The 23408-nt window shown below is 48.7% G+C and overlaps 3 protein-coding genes across 16 annotated transcripts; 1 reads left to right on the plus strand and 2 right to left on the minus strand.

Moving 5' to 3' along the window:
* Positions 1 to 2298: 2298 nt before the first annotated feature.
* Positions 2299 to 3615, minus strand: APOA2 (apolipoprotein A2). Of its 2 annotated transcripts, none has more exons than XM_025354655.1 (4): positions 3579 to 3615; positions 3333 to 3408; positions 2925 to 3057; positions 2299 to 2529 (listed from the first exon to the last, which is right to left on the minus strand). In XM_025354655.1, exons 2-4 carry the CDS (start codon positions 3382 to 3384, stop codon positions 2412 to 2414), a joined length of 303 nt encoding a protein of 100 aa, XP_025210440.1. In that variant the 5' UTR covers positions 3385 to 3408; positions 3579 to 3615; the 3' UTR covers positions 2299 to 2411. The 2 variants fall into 2 exon arrangements, with proteins under 2 accessions (XP_025210440.1, XP_025210447.1); XM_025354662.1 differs by having other exon boundaries at positions 3486 to 3599.
* Positions 3616 to 5927: 2312 nt separating this feature from the next.
* Positions 5928 to 10732, plus strand: TOMM40L (translocase of outer mitochondrial membrane 40 like). 5 transcript variants are annotated; one of them, XM_025395917.1, is made up of 10 exons: positions 5928 to 6125; positions 6344 to 6593; positions 6877 to 6944; positions 7246 to 7338; positions 7623 to 7724; positions 7869 to 7974; positions 8171 to 8293; positions 8413 to 8489; positions 8701 to 8803; positions 8939 to 10732. In XM_025395917.1, the coding sequence occupies exons 2-10, from the start codon at positions 6479 to 6481 to the stop codon at positions 9076 to 9078; spliced, it is 927 nt and encodes a 308-aa protein (XP_025251702.1). In that variant the 5' UTR covers positions 5928 to 6125; positions 6344 to 6478; the 3' UTR covers positions 9079 to 10732. The 5 variants fall into 5 exon arrangements, with proteins under 5 accessions (XP_025251702.1, XP_025251712.1, XP_025251733.1 ...); XM_025395927.1 differs by having other exon boundaries at positions 6444 to 6593; positions 8939 to 10609; XM_025395948.1 differs by lacking the exon at positions 7623 to 7724.
* NR1I3 (nuclear receptor subfamily 1 group I member 3) lies at positions 9649 to 17897 on the minus strand. Of its 9 annotated transcripts, none has more exons than XM_025395865.1 (9): positions 17636 to 17897; positions 16403 to 16542; positions 15779 to 15909; positions 13178 to 13347; positions 12815 to 12954; positions 11341 to 11486; positions 11129 to 11245; positions 10800 to 10920; positions 9649 to 9755 (listed from the first exon to the last, which is right to left on the minus strand). In XM_025395865.1, exons 2-9 carry the CDS (start codon positions 16507 to 16509, stop codon positions 9665 to 9667), a joined length of 1023 nt encoding a protein of 340 aa, XP_025251650.1. In that variant the 5' UTR covers positions 16510 to 16542; positions 17636 to 17897; the 3' UTR covers positions 9649 to 9664. The 9 variants fall into 9 exon arrangements, with proteins under 9 accessions (XP_025251650.1, XP_025251660.1, XP_025251687.1 ...); XM_025395875.1 differs by having other exon boundaries at positions 10800 to 10905; positions 11129 to 11257; XM_025395837.1 differs by having other exon boundaries at positions 9652 to 9909.
* Between the last annotated feature and the right edge of the window lie 5511 nt (positions 17898 to 23408).

Below are 23408 nucleotides of genomic sequence, written 5' to 3' on the forward strand. Positions count from 1 at the left end.
TTTTTTTTTTTTAATAAAAAACTTTCTTTCTTGTCTTTTTTTTTTTTTTTGAGACGGAGTCTCGCTCTGTCGACCAGGCTGGAGGGCAGTGGCCGGATCTCAGCTCACTGCAAGCTCCGCCTCCCGGGTTCACGCCATTCTCCTGCCTCAGCCTCCCGAGTAGCTGGGACTACAGGCGCCCGCCACCTCGCCCAGCTAGTTTTTTGTATTTTTTAGTAGAGATGGGGTTTCACCGTGTTAGCCAGGATGGTCTCGATCTCCTGACCTCGTGATCCACCCGTCTCGGCCTCCCAAAGTGCTGGGATTACAGGCTTGAGCCACCACGCCCGGCCGTAACTTTTTCTTTTTTTTCTTTTTTTTTTTGTTTGAGATGGAGTCTCCCTCTGTTGCCAGCCTACAGTGCAGTGGCGCAGTCTCGGCTCAGTGCAACCTTTCCCTCCCAGGTTCAAGTGATTCTTGTGCCTCAGCCTCCCGAGTAGCTAGGACTACAAGCACCACCATGCCCAGCTAATTTTTTTTTGTATTTTCAGTAGAGATGGGGTTTCACTATGTTGGCCAGGATGGTCTTGATCTCTTGACCTTATGATCTGCCCGCCTTGGCCTCCCAAAATGCTGGGATTACAGGTGTGAGCCACCAAGCCTGACCTGGAAGTAACTCTTTTAAAGATAAAGTGGGAATAAAATTTTATCGGAAAATGTTTCATTTTCCCTTGCTCTGCCTCTTGGGATTGTAAGTCTCTTCCCATCAACCCAGACTGATTTCCATTCCATTTTCATTTAATCCAGGTATCACAGCTCCCAAAGTTTTTCTAGTCCCACATGTCCACCAAATTGGATACTTGCCAGGCCTTTAAATGGCTACCACAGCTACTAGTTCCAGGCTCCAAGATGGCTACCAGGCCAGTTCTATAAATAGTGCCTGGGTAGCGGTGGAGGAGAGGCTTGGAATGGGTCTTCCACAGGCAGTGTCTAGATAAGAGGTTTTTTGTTTGTTTTTTTTTTGTTTTGTTTTTTGTTTGTTTGTTTGTTGGGACAGAGATTCACTCTTGGTGCCCAGGCTGGAGTGCAATGACACGATCTCGACTCACTGCAACCTCCACCTCCCAGGTTCAAGCGATTCTCCTGCCTCAGCCTCTTGAGTAACCGGGATTATAGGCATGTGCCAACACTCCCGGGTAATTTTTGTATTTTTGGTAGAGAGGGGGTTTCACCGTGTTACCCAGGCTGATCTCGAACTCCTGACCTCAGGTGATCTGCCCACCTCGGCCTCCCAAAGTGCTGGGATTACAGGTGTGAGCCACTGCACCCAGCTGGACTTTTGTTTTTAATTTAAAAAAATATATTAGGGGGTCTCATTGTGTTTCTCAATCTGGTCTCTAACTCCTGGCCTCAAGTGATTCTCCCACCTCAGCCTTCCAAAGTGCTGGGATTACAGGTGTGAGCCTCGGTACCTGGCCTAGACAAGAGGTTTTAAATGGAGAAATTAGAGCACTTCCAGGGAGAGGAGCAAACTTGAGTCTTTTATTGTGGGAAAGGGGGAAACACAGTGTTGCCCTGGCTCAGAAGGGAAACGAGGGTCTTGGTTGATACCTTGGGAAGCTTTCTTTTCTTCATAGAATGACTAAGAGGAAATTCTGAGGGGTACCCTCGTTTTCTTTTTTTCTTTTCTTCTTCTTCTTTTTTTTTTTTTGAGATGGAGTCTCACTCTGTCACCCAGGCTGGAGTGCAGTGGCACGATCTCAGCTCACTGCAACCTCTGCCTCCTGGGTTCAAGTGATTCTCCTGCCTCAGCCTCCCAAGTAGCTGGGATTACAGGCACGTGCTACCACACCCGGCTAATTTTTGTATTTTCAGTAGAGACGGGGTTTTACCATGTTGGCCAGGCTGGTCTGGAACTCCTGATCTCAAGTGATCCACCTGCCTTGGCCTACCAAAGTGCAGAGATTACAGGCGTGAGCCACTGCACCCCACCAGGGTACCCTCATTTTCTATGACATCCAGAAATCGAGGGATTCAGTTTGTGAATTCTTCCTTCCTCTCCTAGTTCCGTGTGCAACGCAAAGCCTCTTTAGTGTTCTCTTGCAGAGTCATGCCCAGCCCGTAGGAGACTCTTTGGGTTTGGAGAAGAATCATGGCACCCTCCCCCTGTCATTTTCATCAGTTGTGTCTTCAATCTTTTCTTCACTCCTCCACACCCAAACTTCTCTCCTTCTAGAAGCAGACTTTTCCTTTTCCTTCCTCTTCTCCTCCCCTACTCCCCTACTTTTCCCAGTCCCCCAAACATACCAGGCTCAGAGCTGGATTCATTCAGCATTTATTGTAGCAAAGAGTGGGTAGGGAGAGGAGCTCCAGGCCTGGCCAGTGGGTGTTCTAGAGGCCAGCTGGGGTTGGAAGACAATGGTCTGGACACCTCACTGGGTGGCAGGCTGCGTTCTAAGTTCCACGAAATAGCTCAAGAAGTTAACCAGATCCGTTCCAGCCTTCTTGACCAGAGGTGTCAGCTGCTCCTTTGACTTTTCAAAGTAAGCCCTGGATAGGTGAGGGGATTAGAGTTTAATTTGAGGGACCCTAGGCACTGGCAGGGGCCTCGGTCATGGTGGGAGGTCAGAGCAGACTGACTCAGGTCCCCAAACTCTAGTGCCTGGTCCATCGCATGGCAAAGCCCCTAGGTGGGAGTAGAGCCAAGACCTTTGCTGGGTAGAGGAACAGACCCTAGAGACTGAAATTCAAGGCCCAGTTCTTGCTGTTCCTCTCTATCTAAGAAACGTGTGGGATCTTTGGGCAACGAAGGACTTTTTCTCTCCAATTTAAGCCTAATCTGCCCTAATCCCCACCCCTGGGTTCAGTCTTCTGTGGGGCCTCTCATCGTCCCTTCTTCCTTTCCACAGTTCCACAGCCCCTGAACTCCTTGCCCTTAGACTTACTTGGCCTGGGCCTGAAGCTCTGGGCTCTTGACCTTCTCCATCAGGTCCTTGCCGTAGTCAGTCACAGTCTGGAAGTACTGAGAAACCAGGGTCTCCACACTTGGTTCCTCTGCCTGTCTCCGAACCAAAGCTCCTGCACACACACACACACACTCTTTTCAGCTGGGTCCACAGCAATGAATCTTGGCCTCTTGCCATACCTCTGCCAGTACCCACCCCAGCTCTCCGCCCCCTCCCCAAAAAGGTGTCCAGTCAGATCTTTGGATGGGCTTTCTGGGCTTTAGATAGGGAATGATCTTCCTTTTAAGCCCTCTAGTTGCCAGACCTGGATATAAGAGCATAGGCAGATAGGTAGCTATAACCGCCAGCACATTCTCCCTTTTGGCCCCCTCTCCATATCACACCCACCTTCAAGGCTGCAGATGGTGAGGAGCAGCACAGTTGCTGCAAGCAGCTTCATGTTGGTGACAGTGGGGAAAGCGGCCTAGGAAGAGGGTGGTGGGGGTTGGGGGGGACACTGAAGCCAAATGGGCTTCAGCTCCTCCCCAGAGATCTCCCTACCTGCTGCCCATTTCAACCTGGCTCTCTCCCTCTCCATAACTGAAGCCCAAGCCTCTTTGGATGCTGCTCACACCTCTTGCCTCTTTATCTTACCTAGTCAGCGTCTCTGTCCTTGGCGTCTGTGCCTGCCCTGGCTGGAGAGGTAGGGGCTATATACCTGTCTGTTTACCCACCCCCTGTCAGGTGACAGGAACTATGATGGGTCCAGTGGGACAGGGATTATGTTAGGATAAACAAGTTGGACAGATGGGGGAGGAGAGGACAAGCACATGGAAGACTTATGGTGATGGGGTGAGAGGCAGGGGGTACAGCCCTTAGTGGAGGCTAAGAGGGTACACTTCAGGTATATTTGAGGTTCATTCTTTTGAGATCTGAGGTTCTTGGACTTGAATGCAGCAGGAAGCAGGATTCCAAGTTACTTCTCTGGAAAGCTCTGATATATCAACCCATGGAATACCATCAACCCATCATACCGTGGAAAGCTCATGGTATCTTTATTCCATTGTGGGTAGATCTCATCTCTCAACCTTATCCCACTTTACTGCAATTTGGCAGAGAGATATTGGGGAACAGAAGAAAGGAGAAAGGAATTGAAATCAGGGACAGGGTTGAGGGCTATGGGGGTTACGAAAATGAGGGTCGGGTAAGAGGCAAGTGTAAATGATTTTGTCCATTTTTGAGTTAATGTGTAATGAGATGGGGAGAAAACAGGAGAGCCCAGAATGACCTGGATGCTGATCAGTGAACATACCCTACCCCCAGTAAAACAAATTCAGAAAACAGCTTCCGCCCATCCCCTCCCAATGGAGGGCTCTGGCAGGAAAAGGGGTGAACAAGAGGCTTCTGCCAGGGTAAAGGTTGAAGGTGCCTGGTCATTTGATCACCTTATCAGTTCTAGGCAGTGATCAGCCAATACTGAGTCAGCAGGGGCAATAGCCCTGGCCCTTGTCTCACTCCTGTTGGGGGTAGGGGAGGGGGATAGGTACATTCTCAGGTTCAAAGCATTTGGGTGAAATCAGTTAAATAGATATCAGAAGCATTTGTATCTTTCACCCTTTTGCCCCACCAAGCATACTCCCTGAGTATATGGAACATTCCTGAGAGGTGAGAGTGGAGGCGCAGAGCTAATGAGGGAGGTAGTGACCAAAGACCAAGAAATCTTTGTTTTTTAACTTTTGTTTTAAATTCAGAAGTATATGTGCAGGTTTTTTTGTTTGTTTGTTTTCCTGAGACGGAGTTTTGCTCTTGTTGCTCAGGCTGGAGTGCAATGACATGATCTTGGCTCACTGCGACCTCTGTCTCCTGGGTTCAAGCGATTCTCCTGCCTCAGCCTCCCAAGTAGCTGGGATTACAGGCATACAACACCACGCCTGGGTAATTTTGTACTTTCAGTAGAGACGGGGTTTCTCCATGTTGGTCAGGCTGGTCTTGAACTCCCGACCTCAGGTGATCTGCCCACCTCGGCCTCCCAAAGTGCTAGGATTACAGGCGTGAGCCACCGCACCCAGCCTATATGTGCAGGTTTGTTACATACATAAATTTGTGTCATGCGGATTTGTTGTACAGATTATTTCATCACCCAGGTATTAAGCCTAATATCCATTAGTTATTTTTCCTGATCTTCTCCCTCCTCCCACCCTTCACCCTCCAAGACCAAGAAATCTTACTCCATCTTCAATTATTCCCCTGTGGAGCGCTTAGTGCTTGAGGTCAGCCCTTTGGCTTGCCCCGGTCCTGGGATGGAGTGCATTTGGGGGTCAGGATCCATATTCCTAGATTTTATTTGCCAACTCTGCCTGGGGACTCAGGGAAGGAAAGGTTAAATACAGAGAGCAGCTCTTTCAGCGAATAGTTCTGCTAGAACTTACTGCTCTGCGCCAAACTCTCACACCCGTTTCCATTCCACCAAGTGGGCAAGAGTGGGGACTTCGAGAGATGTAGACCTCCAGAAGAGAAGGGTGGGTCCCTGTTCTAGGCAGTGCTGCGTTTAATGAGTAGTACTCATTTGGAGGTGTGCTGTGGAGGGCTGTGAGGAGGATTTCCCATGGGCTCTTTGGGAAGAGGGGAGCGATAGAAATGAACCAGGTTTCCAAAGAAGTCTTCATAATGGTTATTTCTGCCACCCTTCACACAAAGCCAGTCTACAAGCTGTAGTTTCACTTTTCTCAAGGGTGGTGAAACTACACGGGGGGAAGGAGCTTCAGTGGCCCAAGCTACAAGATGCTCCCTCTAGTGTCTTGCACGCTCACAAATTTTTTCCCGACCTTGGAGAGGCCTAGTGATCTAAAGCCTTCCACTTAAGTCTAAGGGGCCACCAATCAAGGCCTGCCCGCCTCTGCAGCTCCAGGGTTGAAGCTCTTGGGCCGTCACACCTGCCACTCATTTTCTTCCTCCCTTTCCATTGGCTCATGGCAGATAGCGAGGCTTTTTTTTTTTTTTTAATTTCATTGATTGGGCGGGGCCCAGTCAGGGGTGGGTTGGGTCTTTGACAGCTTTCTTTGCCAGATTCAAAGATGGCGCTCATGGCCACGCTAAGAATGCAGCGTGAAGCTGCAGTTCTGCCATCACTCAAGATGGCTGCCCCCATCAAGATGACCGGGGTGTGCCGGGGGGAAAGGGGCAGCATGATGGTCTGAGATGGTAAGGGATACTGCACCATTGCAGGCCTGGTCTTGGGGCCTGGGAATCAAGAGTAGAGAGACTAGGGAGCTAGGTGAGGTCTGTGGTGGGGGCTAGGATCAGAGAAAGGGAGAGAGGACAAGGGTGACAGGTGGGGGTGAGAGATCAAAGATGGGGCGGGAGTGTGCCTAGGGTTGTCTCTCCATGAGTGCTCTCCTTCCCTACTCTTCCTGTTCCAGGTCTAGCGTCGGACCATGTGGAAGTTTCTGAGACAAGGGAGCTGGATAATGGGGGGTGGGGCCCGTTGGAGGGTAAAGGGACAATAGCGTCCTTTCACAGGCTAACCCCGGCCCTTCCCCGTCCTCTGGACTAAAATGGGGAACACATTGGGCCTGGCACCAATGGGGACTTGGCCCCGCCGGAGCCCCCGCCGAGAGGAACCCCTGCCCAACCCTGGGAGCTTCGATGAGCTGCACCGGCTATGCAAAGGTGAGAACTTGGCATTGGGGTGTCTCAAGATGAAGGGGCAGAGGAGTGGAAGGTCTTGAATGCTGGATGTCCGGCGATAGGAGCAGGAAAGGGGAGATCACAGCTGGGGCATGCAGCATCAGGGAGGATCAGGTGCCCAAATGAAGTGGAGCATTTCATTGCAGGACTTGAAAGGAGGTTAATTCCTCCAAAGTGTTCCCTGTGGAATTGAAAGGGGAGACTACCTTTTGGGGTAGTGGTTCTTTGTCTGTGCTTATTCCTTCCCTTCCCCTACCCCCTTCAGATGTATTCCCAGCACAGATGGAGGGCGTGAAGCTCGTTGTCAACAAGGTTCTGAGCAGCCATTTCCAGGTGCTCCCACTTCTCTGGCCCCTCCTTACTATTCCCCCTTTCCTGTCCCTGGATCATCTTCTCCTTTCCTTTGTACTCCAGCCCTAGCCAGTCTATGTGGGACAAATGAGGGAGGATGTGGGGTTCTCTTTACCTCCCTGCCTGTGGGACTTGTTGCTTTTAATCCAATCACCCTCTCTGTATATGTTGGAATATTTGGGATTCGTGAGAGGCCCTCTGAATGGGGAAAAGATTAAGGGTGGGATAAGGGATTGAGGTGGAGCAGGAATGCGCTTTTCTCCACTGACTCCTCTTTCCTCAGGTGGCTCACACTATACACATGAGTGCCCTGGGCTTGCCGGGATATCACCTCCATGCGGCCTATGCAGGGGATTGGCAGCTCAGTCCCACTGAGGTGAGGGCTCCACACACCTGGGTCATCTCTCTAAAAGCCAATCTGGGACCCAGGTCTGGAGGAAGAGGAATTGTGTGTGTTATGGGGAGGAATGGGCCGTAACCTCACTTTTGTGTCTCTTCTGAATGGGAGAGGGTAGAGAAACATTTTCTGTGAAGAGCCCAGAGTGTGTCTTTGTGACTCCACCAGGGGGCGCTGTGCACTCTTAATGAAGTTCTATATTTGGGTTTAGGCTGAGTGATGCCATCCGGCTCAGCCTTACTACTGTGTATACCCTTCCACAGGTGTTCCCCACTGTGGTAGGGGATATGGACAGCAGTGGCAGCCTGAACGCCCAGGTCTTGATCCTCTTGGCAGAGCGGCTCCGAGCTAAGGCTGTCTTCCAGGTGACCACAATTCCTGCCTCCGTCCCCTGAGGCACTTCCTCTCTCCTTCATGGATTTCCTGCTCTGAGGGCTTGGAAGGAGGAGCAGAGTCAATAATGATCATAAAGAGGGAGGGAGATTTTACTTCTTGCTCTTGCCATTCAGACGCAGCAGGCCAAGTTCTTGACATGGCAGTTTGATGGCGAGTATCGGGGAGATGACTACACAGCCACTTTGACCCTAGGAAATCCTGACCTGATTGGGGAGTCGGGTGAGGAACTGGGACAGGGTTCTTTTTATCTTGGCTGCCCATTTGCTAATGTTACTATGCCTCTTCATCTTCTCTACAGTTTGGAGTGTAGAAAAGGAACTTCTTGGGCATGCTGGGGTGGCGGTTATTGGGGGTGAGGGAGCAGGTCTGGGTGTTGTCTCTATGACTGACTCTATGTCTCCCCGTTCCCCCACAGTGATCATGGTTGCTCACTTCCTGCAGAGCCTCACTCATCGGCTGGTGCTGGGAGGAGAGCTAGTTTATCACCGGCGGCCAGGCGAAGAGGGGGCCATCTTGACACTGGCTGGGAAGTACTCCGGTATGGGGCGAAGTGAAGTAGTGGTGGGTAGGGGGGGAAATTCTGAACTTTTCTGGGGTTCCTGGCCTGTGTCATACTACAGTTAACACTCCTTCCCCTCTGTACTTTGGATTTTACAGCTGTACACTGGGTAGCTACATTGAATGTGGGATCAGGCGGGGCCCATGCAAGTTACTACCACAGGGCAAATGAACAGGTGAGACCTCTGATCTCACTCCCCTCCTCATCAGCAAGTCAGTCGTGAACTTTTGCTCATCTGGACCTCTATCGCCCTGCTGACCTATTTTTCTTCCTACCACGCTGTGTATATATTTCCATGTATGCCTTCATTCTGCTGATCCCCCGTCAGGACCCTTCTGGTCTTCACTGATACTGATCTCTCTCTCATCCTTGCCCATGGTTCTCAGGTTCAGGTTGGAGTGGAGTTTGAGGCAAACACAAGGCTACAAGACACAACATTCTCCTTTGGTTACCACCTGACTCTGCCCCAGGCCAACATGGTGTTTAGAGGTGAGGGTTATTGGGAGACATTTGGCTATGCTGAGGAATGGGGAATGCAGAGGGAGGGAAACTTTACCTTATTTCTGGTGACTATTTCCTCCAATCCCTGTTAAATAACCTAGTGGGTATTCTCTCCCCCAACAGGCTTGGTGGATAGTAACTGGTGTGTAGGTGCTGTGCTGGAGAAGAAGATGCCCCCTCTGCCTGTCACCCTAGCCCTTGGAGCCTTCCTCAATCACTGGCGCAACAGATTCCATTGTGGCTTCAGCATCACTGTGGGCTGAGGTTGTCCAGAGCCAGCCCCCACAGCAGCTGGAACCTCTGAGTCAGGTGCCCTAGGGCCAGAGACTAGGCCCCTCTCCAGAGCCCACCTTGCTGGGTGACCTCTAGGACCCAGGAGCAGAGTGGTGGATAGGACCATGCCCTCCTCAGAACTGGAGCTGCCACAGGGGCAGTTGATGAGGCAGAGGTTTGAGGATCGCCCCTCTGCTACCAGCCCCAATATCACCTTCCCGATGCTCCTGTGGCTCTGGACTAGGGGAAAGGATTAAGGGGTATGGCTGAATTCCCCCTGGCACTCCTTGCCTCCAGGCTTCCTTCTTCCTTTCCCTTTGGTTAATCCTGCATGGGATTAGCTGACCATCCTGTTTTCCATCCCAGAGTCTCCCAAGGCTGGGAAAGTAGAGCTGAAGGGCTAGATATTTGGTCTCAGAAAGTAGGGCCCACCCATTCCCAGAAGGAGCTTCTTTACCTCTTAGCCCTGAGGCTTCCTCCTTCCCATCTTCTGTGCTTCCAGAGAACAACTTTGTTCCTATGGCCAACCCCACTATCCCCATGACCGCATGAAGAGGCAGTTATTGCTTTAGTCTTTCATTGCAACCACTGGGCTCCCTTTGAACCCGGCCCAATCTTTGGTCCCAGCATTTCCCCGCTCCAGTGTATCCAGGGTGTCCCAGGTGAGCTGGGGAAGGAAGTGAGCCTGGTCTCAGCTGCAGATCTCCTGGAGCAGTGGCATCATGGCAGACAGGCCCTGGATGTGCTGGATTTGGTACCCGTAGGCCTCATTAATGCTCCGGAGCTCAGCCAGCAGGCCCAGCAACTTCGCATACAGAAACCTTTGGAGGAAGTAGTGGGGTTGCCAGGAAAACAGGAGGGAAATAAGGCAGTTGGGAGTCTTGTCTTGAAGCCCTGATCCCCTGAACTATTCCTCAGTGAAGCCAGGTCTGAACATTAGAGAAAATCATGCTCTGGTATGACAGATGATCAGAGGTTCCAAAGGTCCTCCAGGGGGCCTCAGTCTGACACTGTCTTCTCTCACCGTGCTCAGTTTTTTCTGAACCCAGAGCTCTGAGGGCCACGTGTGAAGAAAGTTCCAGACTTGGGCAGAACTCCAACTGTGTGGAATCTGAGGGCCTGGCCTTCTAGAGCAGGTTCTAGAAGGTGGATGTGTTCTATGGTATAAAGCATCCCCTTTCTGGCCAAACTAGCTCTTGGAGGAATGAGCAAAACAGAAGCGGTGCATACCTCAGAGCCTGGATAAATCACAGACTATTGAACCTGGAACTGGCTTTGGCCATGAAACTGTGAATTGCCATAACTTCAAGGGAAATGAAAAATCAAAGGAATTGGCCCAATGGCGAGGAGAGGAAAGGCCAAGGGAAGAGAAATGCCTGCATTAGTCTGGAGAAGTTGGACTAGTGAGGTGATGGATGTCATCAATCTCAGGAATGCTATTACCCAGAGCCTCTGAGCTACTACTTTGCATCTGTACTGAATAAAAAGAAAAAAAAATCTGGAAAAAGTGAGATGAAACAGCAGTATCCAAATTCAGTAATTTGGAGGCTGAAACGATGTGAGACAGGGATGGCCAGGGGGAAGGACTAGACCCCAAGATACCTGAATTCACTAAGGAAAGGACAGTAAAAAACATTCCTCCCATGCTCAATGGTTCGCCAACCCCTTCCTGCCCTGGTGTGGCCTCCAAGCCCTCAGTGTCCCACCGTACCGATCCCGGGGCCTTTGCTGCTGGCCCTTGATGTAGCTTTGCAGAGTCAGTGCCATCTCCTCTTGCAGCTGATCAATCTCATGTCTCTGGGTAACTCCAGGTCGGTCTGTAAGATAGGGAGCTGGGAAGGACAAGGTGGGTGGCAGGGGTGGGCCTGCATGGTGCCCCAGGGACCGAGGCTGGGAGGTTTGACAGCTAGGCTAGAAGGCCTAACCTAGTCTGCAGGTTTGACAGCTAGGCTAGAAGGCCTGGGGTGGATGGACTCAAGGAGCTGAATGTTTGGGCAGAGGTGGTGCAGCAAAAGGCTCTGGGCTTTGGGAGATGCTCACCAGGAGAGAAGAGGGCCATGGCAGCCAAGAGCACATACTCAGGCTCCTGGAGCTGCAGTTTTCGTAGTGTTCCATGGAAGTGAAAGAGCAACTCCAAAAACTCTACCTGGAACCCCACTGTGGGAGATACTAAGATTAGGAGCCTCTAGGTCACCTGACCACATACTGTACCATGAGGACACATGCCCCCTACTGCTCTAGCACCATCTCACCACGGGCTGCGTCTTCAATTGTGTAGCGAAGAGGCCCGCAGAGGAAGTTTTGTGTTTGGAGACAGAAAGTAGTATTGAGTACGATATGACAGATTTCCACAGCTGCTCCCTTGAGAAGGGAGATCTGGTCTTCAATGGGCAGAGAACTGTGGAAAGCAGGAAACAAGGGCACTTTTCAATTTTTTTTTTTTTTAGACAGAGTCTTGCTCTGTCACCCTGGCTGGAGTGCAATGGCACGATCTCTGCTCACTGCAACCTCTGCCTCCCTGGTTCAAGCAATTCTCCTGCCTCAGCCTCCCAAGTATCTGGGATTATAGGCATGTGCCTCCATGTCTGGCTAATTTTTTGTATTTTTAGTAGAGATGGGTTTTCACCATGTTGGCCAGGCTGGTGTCCAACTACTGACCTCAGGTGATCCACCTGCCTTGGCCTCTCAAAGTGCTGGGATTACAGGTGCAAGCCATCGCGCCTGGCCCACTTTTTAATTTTTTGTTTATTTATTTTTATTTTTTGTAAAGATGGGGTCTTACTATGTTGCCCAGGCTGGTCTCGAACTCCTGGGCTCAAGCAATCCTCCTGCCTTGGCCTTCCAAAGTGCTGGGATTATAGGTGTGAGCCACTGTGCCCAGCCGACAAGGGCACTTTATCATTATTCTTATTAATTAATTAATTTTTGAGACAGAGTGTTGCTCTGTCACCCAGGCTGGAGTGTAGTGGCCTGATCTCAGCTACAGCAAACCTCTTCCTAGGTTCAAGTGATTTTTCTGCCTCAGCCTCCTGAGAGGCTGGGATTATAGATACACACCACCACACCCAGCTGAGTTTTGTATTTTTAGTAGAGACGGATTTTACCATGTTGGCCAGGCTGATCTCAAATTCCTGAGCTCAAGTGATCCACCCGCCTTGGCCTCTCGAAGTGCTGGGATTACAGGCATGAGCCACTGTGCCTGGCCTATTATTATTATTTTTAGCTTTCATTTTTTGAGACAGAGTCTCACTCTGTCACCCAGGCTGGAGTACAGCGGTGCTATCTCGGCTCACTGCAGCCTCAACCTCCTGGACTCAAGTGATCCTTCCACTTCAGCCTCCCAAGTAGCTGGGACTACAGGCACCCACCATCATGCCCAGCTAATTTTTGTATTTTTTGTAGAGATGGGGTTTTGTCATGTTGCTGAGGCTGGTCTCAAACTTCTGGACTCAAGGGATCTGCCGGCCTCCAGCTCCCAAAGTGCTGGGATTACTGGTGTGAACCACTGCGCGGCACCTCAAGGGCACTTTAGATGCAAGCCTGTACTTCAGAGATGGAGGAGAACTCCCAATTCTGATTGGCACAGTTAAAAACAAAGCTGGGAATTCAAGACCTAATGCTTGGAAAGGCTGAGGCACGTGTTAATTTGTTGTCAGTGACTTTTCGGGGTGGATATACAACTTGCTGAAGTGTTTGCCTCCTGAAAGATGAGGGGAGGTCACTCACCGGAAGACAGGCAGGTCCTTGGTAAACTTGATGACTTGCTGTACCATGAAAGTGTTGACGTCTGCGAAGTGTGTGACCAGAGGCAGCACAGGCGCCAGGGTGGGCAAGGGCTGGTGATGGATGAACAGATGAGCTGGAGGCTGCAACGATCAGAACATTAGCTAGAGGCCCTGGCCCTAGGGCCCTCCTTCAGGCCTCGCCAGCCTTATCTTGGAAGAGTTCCTAGCTGAGAAGCCTGCTTAAGGCTGGGGTTCTGGAGATCCATCCTCAGTATTGGTGCATGGCATATACCCCTTTCTCTCAGACCCGCCTTTTTGGGTGCCCTTTTCGTTGTATTCCAACCCAAATCCTGTCGGTGCTCACCCTAAACTGCACAAACTGTTCAAACATGGTGCCCATGTGGCGGGTGTGGGCCCCCAGGAGTGTCTGGATCAACTCTTCTTGCTCATTACTCAGTTGCATAGGTGTTTGCTGTGCCCGCCGCTGGGCCTGCTTTGCTCGCCGCAATGCCAGGGCTTCTGCCGACAGTATCACTGTGCAGGGCAAGAGATCATGACAAAGCTGTTGAGACCAGCAGAGCACTTCTCTCTGCTGGTCCCTGATCTGGGGCCCCTCAGCCACCCTGCACAACGAAGGATGGGGGGAATGGGGGAATTCCTGAGGTTTTCTTGGGCTTGGCTAAAGTCCTAGAGGCTCCAGGAGGCAGGGGGTTCCTATACACTTCCGCCAACCTGTGAAGAACTACAGCAGAAAACTGCACCATGGGAGAGAAGGGAAGGGTGGCGAGGAAAGTAGGAAAGATGTGAGGAAAGGTGCGAGGGCTTTTGGGGAAACAGTGTAGAGGGAAGGGTCTTGATATCTAGAGCATCACCTTATGTGATATTTTAAATGATCCTTCAAAAATAATCAAATAATCCTTTCAAATAAACACTTACCTGGTGTTTTAGCAAATTTCAAAACTTCTGAGGTTAAATCCCACTGAATGAAACAACCCCAGGATAGGCAGGGCTGGTATTAATCATATATATATATATATATATATATTTGTCTGTTTTATTTTGTTTTGAGATGGAGTCTCTCACTCAGTCGCCCAGGCTGGAGTGCAATGGAGCAGTCTTGGCTCACTGCAACCTCCACCCCCTGGGTTCAAGCAATTCTCCCTGCCTCAGCCTCTGGAGTAGCTGGGATTACAGGCACCCACCACCACACCTGGCTAATTCTTGTTTTCTTTCTTTTCTTTTCTTTTTTTTTTTGTATTTTTAGTAGACACAGGGTTTCACCGTGTTGGCCAGGCTGGTCTCGAACTCCTGGCCTCAAGCGATCCACTCACCTCGGCCTCCCAAAGTGCTGGGATTATAGGCATGAGTCACCATGCCCAGCCTAACTAATCATTCATATCTATCTATCTATCTATCTATCTATCTATCTATCTATCTATATATATTTTTTTTTTTTGAGAAAGGGTTTCACTCTTGTTGCCCAGGCTGGAGTGCAATGGCGTGACCTTGGCCCACTGCAACCTCCGCCTCCTGAGTTCAAGAGATTCTCCTGTCTCAGCCTCCCAAGTAACTGGGATTACAGATGCATGCTATCACGCCCAGCTAATTTTTGTACTTTTAGTAGAGATGGGGTTTCATCATATTGGTAAGGCTGGTCTCGAACTCCTGACCTCAGGTAATCTGCCTGCCTCAGCCTCCCAAAGTGCTGGGATTACAGGTGTGAGCCACCGTGCCCAGCCCAGTCATATTTTTTAGAAATGTAGACAGGCTTAGATTCCAGTGGCAGGACCAAGGTCACAAAATAAGTAATGTAGATTGAATTCAAACCAAAATCTTTTGACTTCTACAAAAGATCCAAGATCGAACCAAGATCTGGAATTCAGACCAAGATCCTTTGACTTCTACAGTTTCCTTTCATTCTTCCACAGTGAGAATTGTGTGATATGGAAAAAGCAAGTTTTTGGGAGTCAGGTAAATTTGAGTTTGAATACTGACTGTACAACTTCTTCCTTCTTCTTCTTTTTCTAGAGAGGGCATCTCTGTTGACCAGGCTGGTCTCGAATTCCTGGCCTCAAACAATCCTCTTGGCTCAGCCTTCCAAAAGTGCTGGGATTAGAGGCATGAGCCACCACGCTTGGCCTGCACAAGTTTTTAGTTGAATTAACTTGGGCAAATTAACTTCTGTGAGCCCCAGTTATATCATCCTTTGGGAGCATAGCACAGTTACTTGGTACAGAGAAAACATTAACTAATTCAATTATTGAGCACCTACTAGGTGACAGGCACTATGCTCAAGAGATAGAAAATAAAAAACACACCTATAATCCGAGCACTTTGGGAGGCAGAGGTGGGCAGATCACCTAAGGCTAGGAGTTCGAGACCAGCGTGGCCAACATGGTGAAAGCTCATTTCTACTAAAAATACAAAAAATTAGCTGGGCGTGGTGGCACACGCCTGTAATCCCAGCTACGCAGGAGGCTGAGGCAGGAGAATCGCTTGAACGCAGGAGGCGGAGGTTGCAGTGAGCCAAGATGGCACCACTGCACTCCAGCCTAGGCTATAGAGTGTGAGACTCCATCTAAAAAAAAAAAAAGAAGAAAAGAAAAGAAAAAAGCTAGCCATGTGGATATCTAGGACAAAAGCATTTCAGGTAGAGGGAATGGCAAGTGGAAAAGCCTTGGAGAAGAGTGTGCTTGGTGTTTCTAAGGATGACAGTGTAGCTAGAATTGATTGAGTAAGGGGGAAGAGTCTGATAATAAAGTCTGAAAGGTGTTGTGGGAGAGCTAGATCATGAGATCATGTACTTTGAGATGGGGAGCCATTGGAGGTCTTGAGTGAATACTGACATAATCCGACTAGTTTCAAAAAGAGTACTATGCTTGCTATGTAGAGAATGCACTGTTGGGAACAAGGACAAAGCAAACAGACACGGTCAATGCATTCTTGGGATGTAGGGGCCACTCACTGTCTTTCCTCATGCCAGCATCTAAGCACTTCTGCAACCTGCAGGCTGGGCAGTGGCGCCTCTGAATCTTGCTGACTTCACAGCTTCCAGCAAAGGGGCAGGTGGGACCAATGCTTTTGCTGACTGTTCTCCTGTGAGACACAGAGATGTTGTTAGAGTCTGGGATGCAGTGGACAGACACATGGATGGGTGAGGGGCTGAGATGACATGGTCTAAAAGACCTGGGAATCTGGTGAAATGGACTAATCTGAGCTGTGCCCAAAGGTCCCCAGGGGTGGATAGGGTCCAACACATCTCAAGCATTTCCATGGCAACACAGGATCACTCCGGAAAGCCTAGTTGATGTAGTACTAGCTAGGTGCTTCACAGGCAGTGGGTACATAATAAGTGCTCTTGACTAATGGGCTGTGTCCATCAGACAAACATTTAGCCTTCCCTCTGTTATGCCGCCAGTTTATACAGTGATGTGTTTGACAAGATGTAGGTTGCCATCCACAGGGTAATTAGACTCTCAGATAAAGGAGTAATGTAGCTGGACAGGCTTAGGCACCAGCGAGGGTGTAAAGGCTGACTGATAGGGAGTTTGGTTTGGACTGCTGTTTCCACTGGGGAGGAGACTCTCACCTGAAGAAACCCTTGCAGCCCTCACAAGTCAGCGCGTTGAAGTGGTAGCCTGTGGCCTGGTCCCCACATACCACACAGTTCCTCAGCTCATCTTCCCTACTGGCCATGACATCAGGTGTTGGGGTGGCTGTTACAGACTCCTGAATGTGGGAGGGGTCAGCAGTCAGTTCTGGGCCACGCTTGACCCTTTTCTGTCCCTTCTACAGAGTCTCTTTCCAAACCAAACCAAGCCTGTCCTTGACTTGATCCCCAGCATTATCTTTTGTGTGTTTCTTTTCTTTTTCTTTTTTTTTTTTGAGACAAGTTCTCGCTCTGTCACCTAGGCTGGATCTCTGCCCACTGTAACCTCCGCCTCCTGGGCTCAAGCTATCCTCCCACCTCAGCCTCCTGAGTAGCAGGGACTACAGGTCTGGACCACCATCTCCAGCTAATTTCTGTTTATTTATTATTATTAATTTTTGTAGAGATGGGGTTTCGCCATGTTGCCCATGTTGATTTTTGGTTTGTTTGTTTTGTTTATTTGCCTGTTTTTTGAGATAGAGTCTTACTCTGTTGTCTAGTGTTACCTAGGCTGGAGTGCATCATAGTTCAATGTAACCGCACACTCCTGGGCTCAAGGGATCATCCTGCCTCAACCTCCTGAGTAGCTGGGACTATAGGTACACACCATCACACCAGGATATTTTTTCTTTTCCTTCCTCCCTCTCTCCCTCCCTTATTCCTTTCTTTTGTTTTTTGTTTTGTTTTGTTTTGTTTTCCTGAGACTGAATCTTGCTCTGTCGCCCAGGCTGGAGTGCAGTGGCGCAATCTTGGCTCAATACAACCTCCGCCTCCCAGGTTCAAGCGATTCTCATGCCTCAGCCTCCTGAGTAGCTGGGATTACAGGCACCCGCCACCACACCCAGCTAATTTTTTATTTTTAGTAGAGATGGGGTTTCACCATATTGGCCAGGCTGGTTTCAAATTCCTGACTTCAAGTGATCCTCCCACCTTGGCTTCCCAAAGTGCTGGGATTACAGGCGTGAGCTTCCGCGCCTGGCCTCTTTTCTTTCTTTTTTGTAGAGATGGGATCTGTTATGTAACCCAGGTTGGTCTTGAACTCCTGGGCTCAAGCGATCCTTCTACCTTGGCCTCCCAAAGTGCTGGGATTACACACGTGAGCCACCATGCCTAGCCCCCAGCATTATCTGTACTTTATTGCATTTAGTCTTTGGCTCCCAACAGATTTCCTACCTGCTTATCTTAGGCAGTATATCATCTGCAGGCCACAGAATCCGGTATGGAATGCCTTTCCCCAAACTCCCACGCTGTTACTGGTTTTCCTCTGATCTCAGGAGTTACCAGTGATTGGAGTTAGGGATTATGACCCTTAGTACCTGGAAAACAAGAGATGTCTGTTTTATGTGGACTTCAGTGGCTCTCAGTGACTGTGGGGTTAGGGCACAGACCCTGGACTCTGGGCAAAGGTCTGGGTGGGAGGTTTTCCCAGCATGACAAAAGTGCTGGTTGGTGGCACATGGGGAGGGACTCTGGTGGGCGGGAACCTTGTGACTCATTGGAAGCTGCTTCTTATTAGACTCATCAAGATTCTCCCTGTTGATGAGTTTAAGGCTACATCTGCAACCTCCTGTGTACAGAGATCCTGAACAAGCTGGGAAGAGAGAGAGAGAGAGACAGACAGACAGAGCAAGCTTTTTCACACACAGTATGTCAGTACTAAAAGAAGAGGTGTGGGCCGGGCGCGGTGGCTCAAGCCTGTAATCCCAGCACTTTGGGAGGCCAAGATGGGCGGATCATGAGGTCAGGAGATCGACACCATCCTGGCTAACACGGTGAAACCCCGTCTCTGCTAGAAAATACAAAACACTAGCCGGGCGTGGTGGTGGGCGCCTGTAGTCCCAGCTACTGGGGAGGCTGAGGCAGGAGAATGGTGTAAACCCGGGAGGTGGAGCTTGCAGTGAGCTGAGATCCGGCCACTGCACTCCAGCCTGGGTGACAGAGCGAGACTCCGTCTCAAAAAAAAAAAAAAAAAGAAGAGGTGTAATAAGGCTCCCCCAAAAAAAGTTTTTAAGAGACTAGAGGCCCGGCACGGTGGCTCAAGCCTATAATCCCAGAACTTTGGGAGGCCGAGGCAGGTGGGTCACTTGAGGTCCGTAGTTCGAGACTAGCCTGGATAACATGGTGAAACCCTGTCTTTACTAAAAGTACAAAAATTAGCTGGGCATGGTAGCACATACTTGTAATCCCAGCTACTCGGGAGGCTGAGGTGGGAGGATCACTTGAACTCAGGAGGCGGAGGTTGCAGTGAACTGAGATCATGCCACTGCACTCCAGCCTGGGCACAGAACAAGTGAGACTCTGTCTAAAAAAACAGAGAGAGAGACTAGGATCTAATTAAGAACTTATGCAAAGAACCCTCTCACTTCCTAACTAGGGAGGGCTGAGAATCAAATCAGAATGACCACAGGGCACAGTGACATGCCCTGTACATCCCCCCTACTCTGGAGATAGGTAGAGGATGGTTTGAGCCCAGGAGTTTGAATCCAACCTGGGCAACATAGCAAGACCCTATCTCTAATAATAATAATAATAATAATAATAATAATGAGCGCTTTTTTTTTAAGTAATTTTTTTTGGCTGGGCAGAGTGGCTCATGCCTGTAATCCCAGCACTTTGGGAGGCCAAGGCGGGCAGATCACGTAGTCAAGAGGTCTGGCCAACATGGTGAAACCCTGTTTTTACTAAAAATACAAAAATTAACTGGGGATGGTGGTGCACGCCAGTAGTCCCAGCTACTTGGGAGGCTGAGGCAGGAGAATTGCTTGAACCCGGGAGGCAGAGGTTGCAGTGAGCCAAGATCGAACTGCTGCACTCCAGCCTGGGTGACAGAGTGACCATGCCCGGCTAATTTTTGTATTTTTAGTAGAGACAGGGTTTCACTGTGTTGGCCAGGCTGGTCTCAGACTCCTGACCTCGTAATCCACCTGCCTCGGCCTCCCAAAGTGCTGGGATTATAGGCGTGAGCCACTGCACCCGGCCTATTTTTCTTTGTTTTGCTATTATGTCTTCTGCTTCTTCACTTGCATTAAATTATAATTAATGTTTCTCTAAAGATGAGTTAAAACCCCAAGTGCAGGCTAGAGTCATAAACACACACACACACACACACACACACACACACACACACAGAGAGAGAGAGAGAGAGAGAGAGGGGGAGAGAGAGAGAGAGAGACTGAGTTAAAAGATCCTTGTTTAGTTTACCAGAATGAATTGGTAGAACCCCTAATCTCAAGTGGTATAGCATCTAACTATGCATAACTTTGCATTTTGAAATAAACTGAGTTCCAGAGAGCACAGATGCTTGGATCTGTTCCTTGGGAGATGGTAAGAATATTTATGTGTATGTATCTGTTGATGTCTTTGTGACTCTGACAATTCACACTAGTTTATTCAATCAACAAATATTGACCAAGAATCCACCTATGTCTTAAGACACTAGAGTTAAAAGATGAGTAAGATGCTCTCCTACTCTCATTCCCGCTAATGGGGGAAACAGACTTTTACACATATATAAAGAAATAGAGTCAGATCAGTGATGGTGCCATGCATAGAGCATTACGGCACTGAAAAAGTAGGGCGCTTAATTCTGCTTTGGCGAAGGGGTATTGAGGAAGAGGCAGGAGAGGCTTTCTGGAGGTGTGGCAACTGAGTTGACTTTTAAAGGGTAATGATGAGTTAGCCGGGGGGGAATATAAAAGGCAGTTCAGGCAGAGGGTGCAGCCTGAGATGGTCAAGAAGCCAGATACAAAAAGGTAGATATGGTAGAACCACAGATGGGCCTCTCTTGCTGGAGCATAACATTTCAGGCTGGGAGTGGGAAGAAATAAGGTTGGAGAGGTGCGATATAAGGCTGAGATGTAGGCAGATCAAAGGAGACCTCATGTGTCAGGCTAAACACTGAGTCCATCAGGAAACTTTGAAAGAGAAAGCTGTGAAATGACATTGTCATATCTATATTCTAGATAGTTTAGTCTGCTGGCTGTTGCATTTGAGGGGGCAGGACTGAAGGCAAAGAGACCAGTTAGAAAGCTATAGCCATAATGTAGGCGAGAGAAGATTAAGCTGGAGCTAGGATAGTGGAAGGATGTAGGAGAGGAGAGGGTTTTGAGAAATACGTGGAAAGTGAAATTATTGGAATTTGGTGACTATTATAATGCCTGGATTAAGAAAGAAGACAAGGAATTAAAGATAACTCCAGGTTTCTGGCATGGGTGACTGAGTGGACGGTGGTACTGCCAACTGGGAGAGAGACTACAGGAGGAGGACAAGGGCCCTCCATACTTGGGTGCCAATCCATTTTCACAGTTGACAATTTACTCCAGTAATAAGTTATCAAGTGTCCACTCATGATTAGCACCAGAAGGAGAGACAAAAGAGAGTCCCTGTTACAGAGACACTTCCAGATTAATTATGAAGACTGAATAAATAAATTGAATTCCTAGGTCTTAAAATATATAATCAAACAAATGTTGTGGTAAAGACTATGTATAATATTATAGGTATTAATTGCTCCCTTAATTTATTCTTCTTGTGTACCCAGTATGAGCAGAGTACTATGTAAAATTCCTTGCCTGTGTTAACACTGTAAGATAGGTAATATCGTCATTTTACAGATGAGAAAACTGAGGCTCAGATTGTTTAGATAACTTATACAAGGGCCAATATACCCAACAGTTTATTAGATGACTCCACTTGGATTCACATAGGCACCTCAAATTCAATATGTCTAAAATTGAATTGTCAACCCCCCCACAAACTAACTTTTCCTACATTACCTGACTTGATGACTAGTCCAACGTGAGAAAGTGGAAAGAACATGGGCTTTGGGGTCATATAGACTTATGTTCAAATTCCGACTGGCTCTTGCTAGCTGAATTACTTATTTTTTGCTGCTTCTCTAATTGTTTGCCATGACTGAGACCCAGCTCCATGGGGCTCTGGGAATCAGATATCATCAGGCTGAGCCAACACTGGACCAGGGAAGGGAGGCATACTTCCTCTTCCTACATCAGCAGTGAATGCTTAGGGAGAAGTTAGGCTAGAAAGATGTTCTGGTCCAGGGCTGCCCTTCACCTGGGGCCAGGGATTATACTAAGCCTTGTTCTTCTTGCAGAAGTCCACCCTGAAGTTCTTTGAGATGGGGTTTCCTTTGGAACAGACTGCTTTGAGTTTGCTCTTCTGTGTACAGAAACCCTCCCCTGGCTTCCAGGTCTCTGCTGTAAAGCAGACAGAGAGTAGAATCTGCTGCAGGATGCCCCTGGCATCCATAGTGAACAGGCTTTCAGGGTTAACTGATACCCTCACCCTCTTCCAACATGCCTCTTCCAGGCCAGGGTCTGAAAAACACCTGTAAGGATTGTGACCTGATGGGTTAAGCTCTCTGAATTTCAGTTTTCTTTCCTGGAAAAAAAAGGGTTAATAACACTCGTTATCCAGGTTTGCTGTGAAGACTAAACAAAGTAATAAAGTAGTAAAATGTAAAATTCTTTACAGGGTGCTTGAAACATGCAAGGAAATCAACATATATTCATTCTCTTACCTTCTTCCTTTCCTTCCCCTTTTACTGCTGTCTTCTCCCAGATGCCAAACCAGAAATTGGTGAGTCACCTAGTCTCCTTTCTCTCCCTCATTCCCTATAAATGACCAAATGCCATGACCTGTCATTCCTATCTTCTGACCTCTACAGGCCCACTACCTCTTAGCTGCGTTTAGGCCCTCATCATTTTCCACTTACTGCTGCAGCAGACTATTCAATTATTCTCCCTGCTCCCAGCCTCATCTCCTTCCAACCCATCCTCCATGCTGTTGCTATTTCTAAAATGCAAATTTGATCGTGTCTCTTCCCTGCTTAAAATTCTTCATTTGCTTTCCATCACCTTCAGGATAAAATCCAATCTCTTTAGCATGTCACACAAAGTCCTTTGTGATCTGGCCCCTATTTAATCACTCTGGCTTCACCTATTCTGTCTCCACTTCCCTCCCCTGACCTAGCACATCACACTTTGGCTCTAGATGTGCTTAAGCATTTAGAGTTCCCCGAACAAGCTGTGCTCACCCACCTCTGAACATCTGCCCTTGTTGTTCCCTCTGGTTGGAATTGCCTCACACATCCTTATTTTCAAACCCTCCTCCCCTCATCCTCCTGATCCTCTTGGTCTTTCAGGCCTGGGTACTGCAGATCACCTCGGTGAGCCTAATAGAGCTACACCTCTGTACACAAATTTGTCACAGCACTTATCACACTGCAGGACAACTGTCTGTTTCTTTCTGACTCTGTCAATCAACTGTGAGTTGATGAAGTCAAGGGCTGCACCTGTCATTTGGGGATCCTTAGGGTCTTATGTACTCCAAGCATATATAATAAGTATTTATGGAATGAATAAATGGACTGGGATACACATTAACATCTGATTTCAAATCCATGCTCTTTTCGTGCAACATCACATGCTATTGTTTGCGAATGAGTACGCTCATTCATTCAATAAATATGTAATGGGTATCTACTTTGTGCCAGGCATTTTGCTAGCACTATCTTCTGAATACATTTCTATTTCCCTTTTAGCTGCTTTCTTTTTTAATTTTTTTTTTTTTTTTTTTGAGATGGAGTTTTGCTCGTTGCCCAGGCTGTGAGTGCAGTGGTGTGATCTTGGCTCACTGCAACCTCTGCCTCTTGGGTTCAAGCAATTCTCCTGCCTCAGCCGCCCAAGTAACTGGGATTACAGGCATGCACCACCATACCTGGCTAATTTTGTATTTTCAGTAGAGACTGGGTTTCACCATGTTGGTCGGGCTGGTCTCAAACTCCTGACCTCAGGTGGTCCACCCGCCTCTGCCTCCCAAAGTGCTGGAGTTACAAGTGTGAGCCACCGCACTCGGCCTAGCTGCTGTCTTCCAAAGCTTGTTTTTTTTTTTTTTTTTTTGAGACAGAGTCTCACTCTGTCACCCA

This window comes from Theropithecus gelada, chromosome 1 (assembly GCF_003255815.1).
Source record: "Theropithecus gelada isolate Dixy chromosome 1, Tgel_1.0, whole genome shotgun sequence".
NCBI lineage: Eukaryota > Metazoa > Chordata > Mammalia > Primates > Cercopithecidae > Theropithecus > Theropithecus gelada.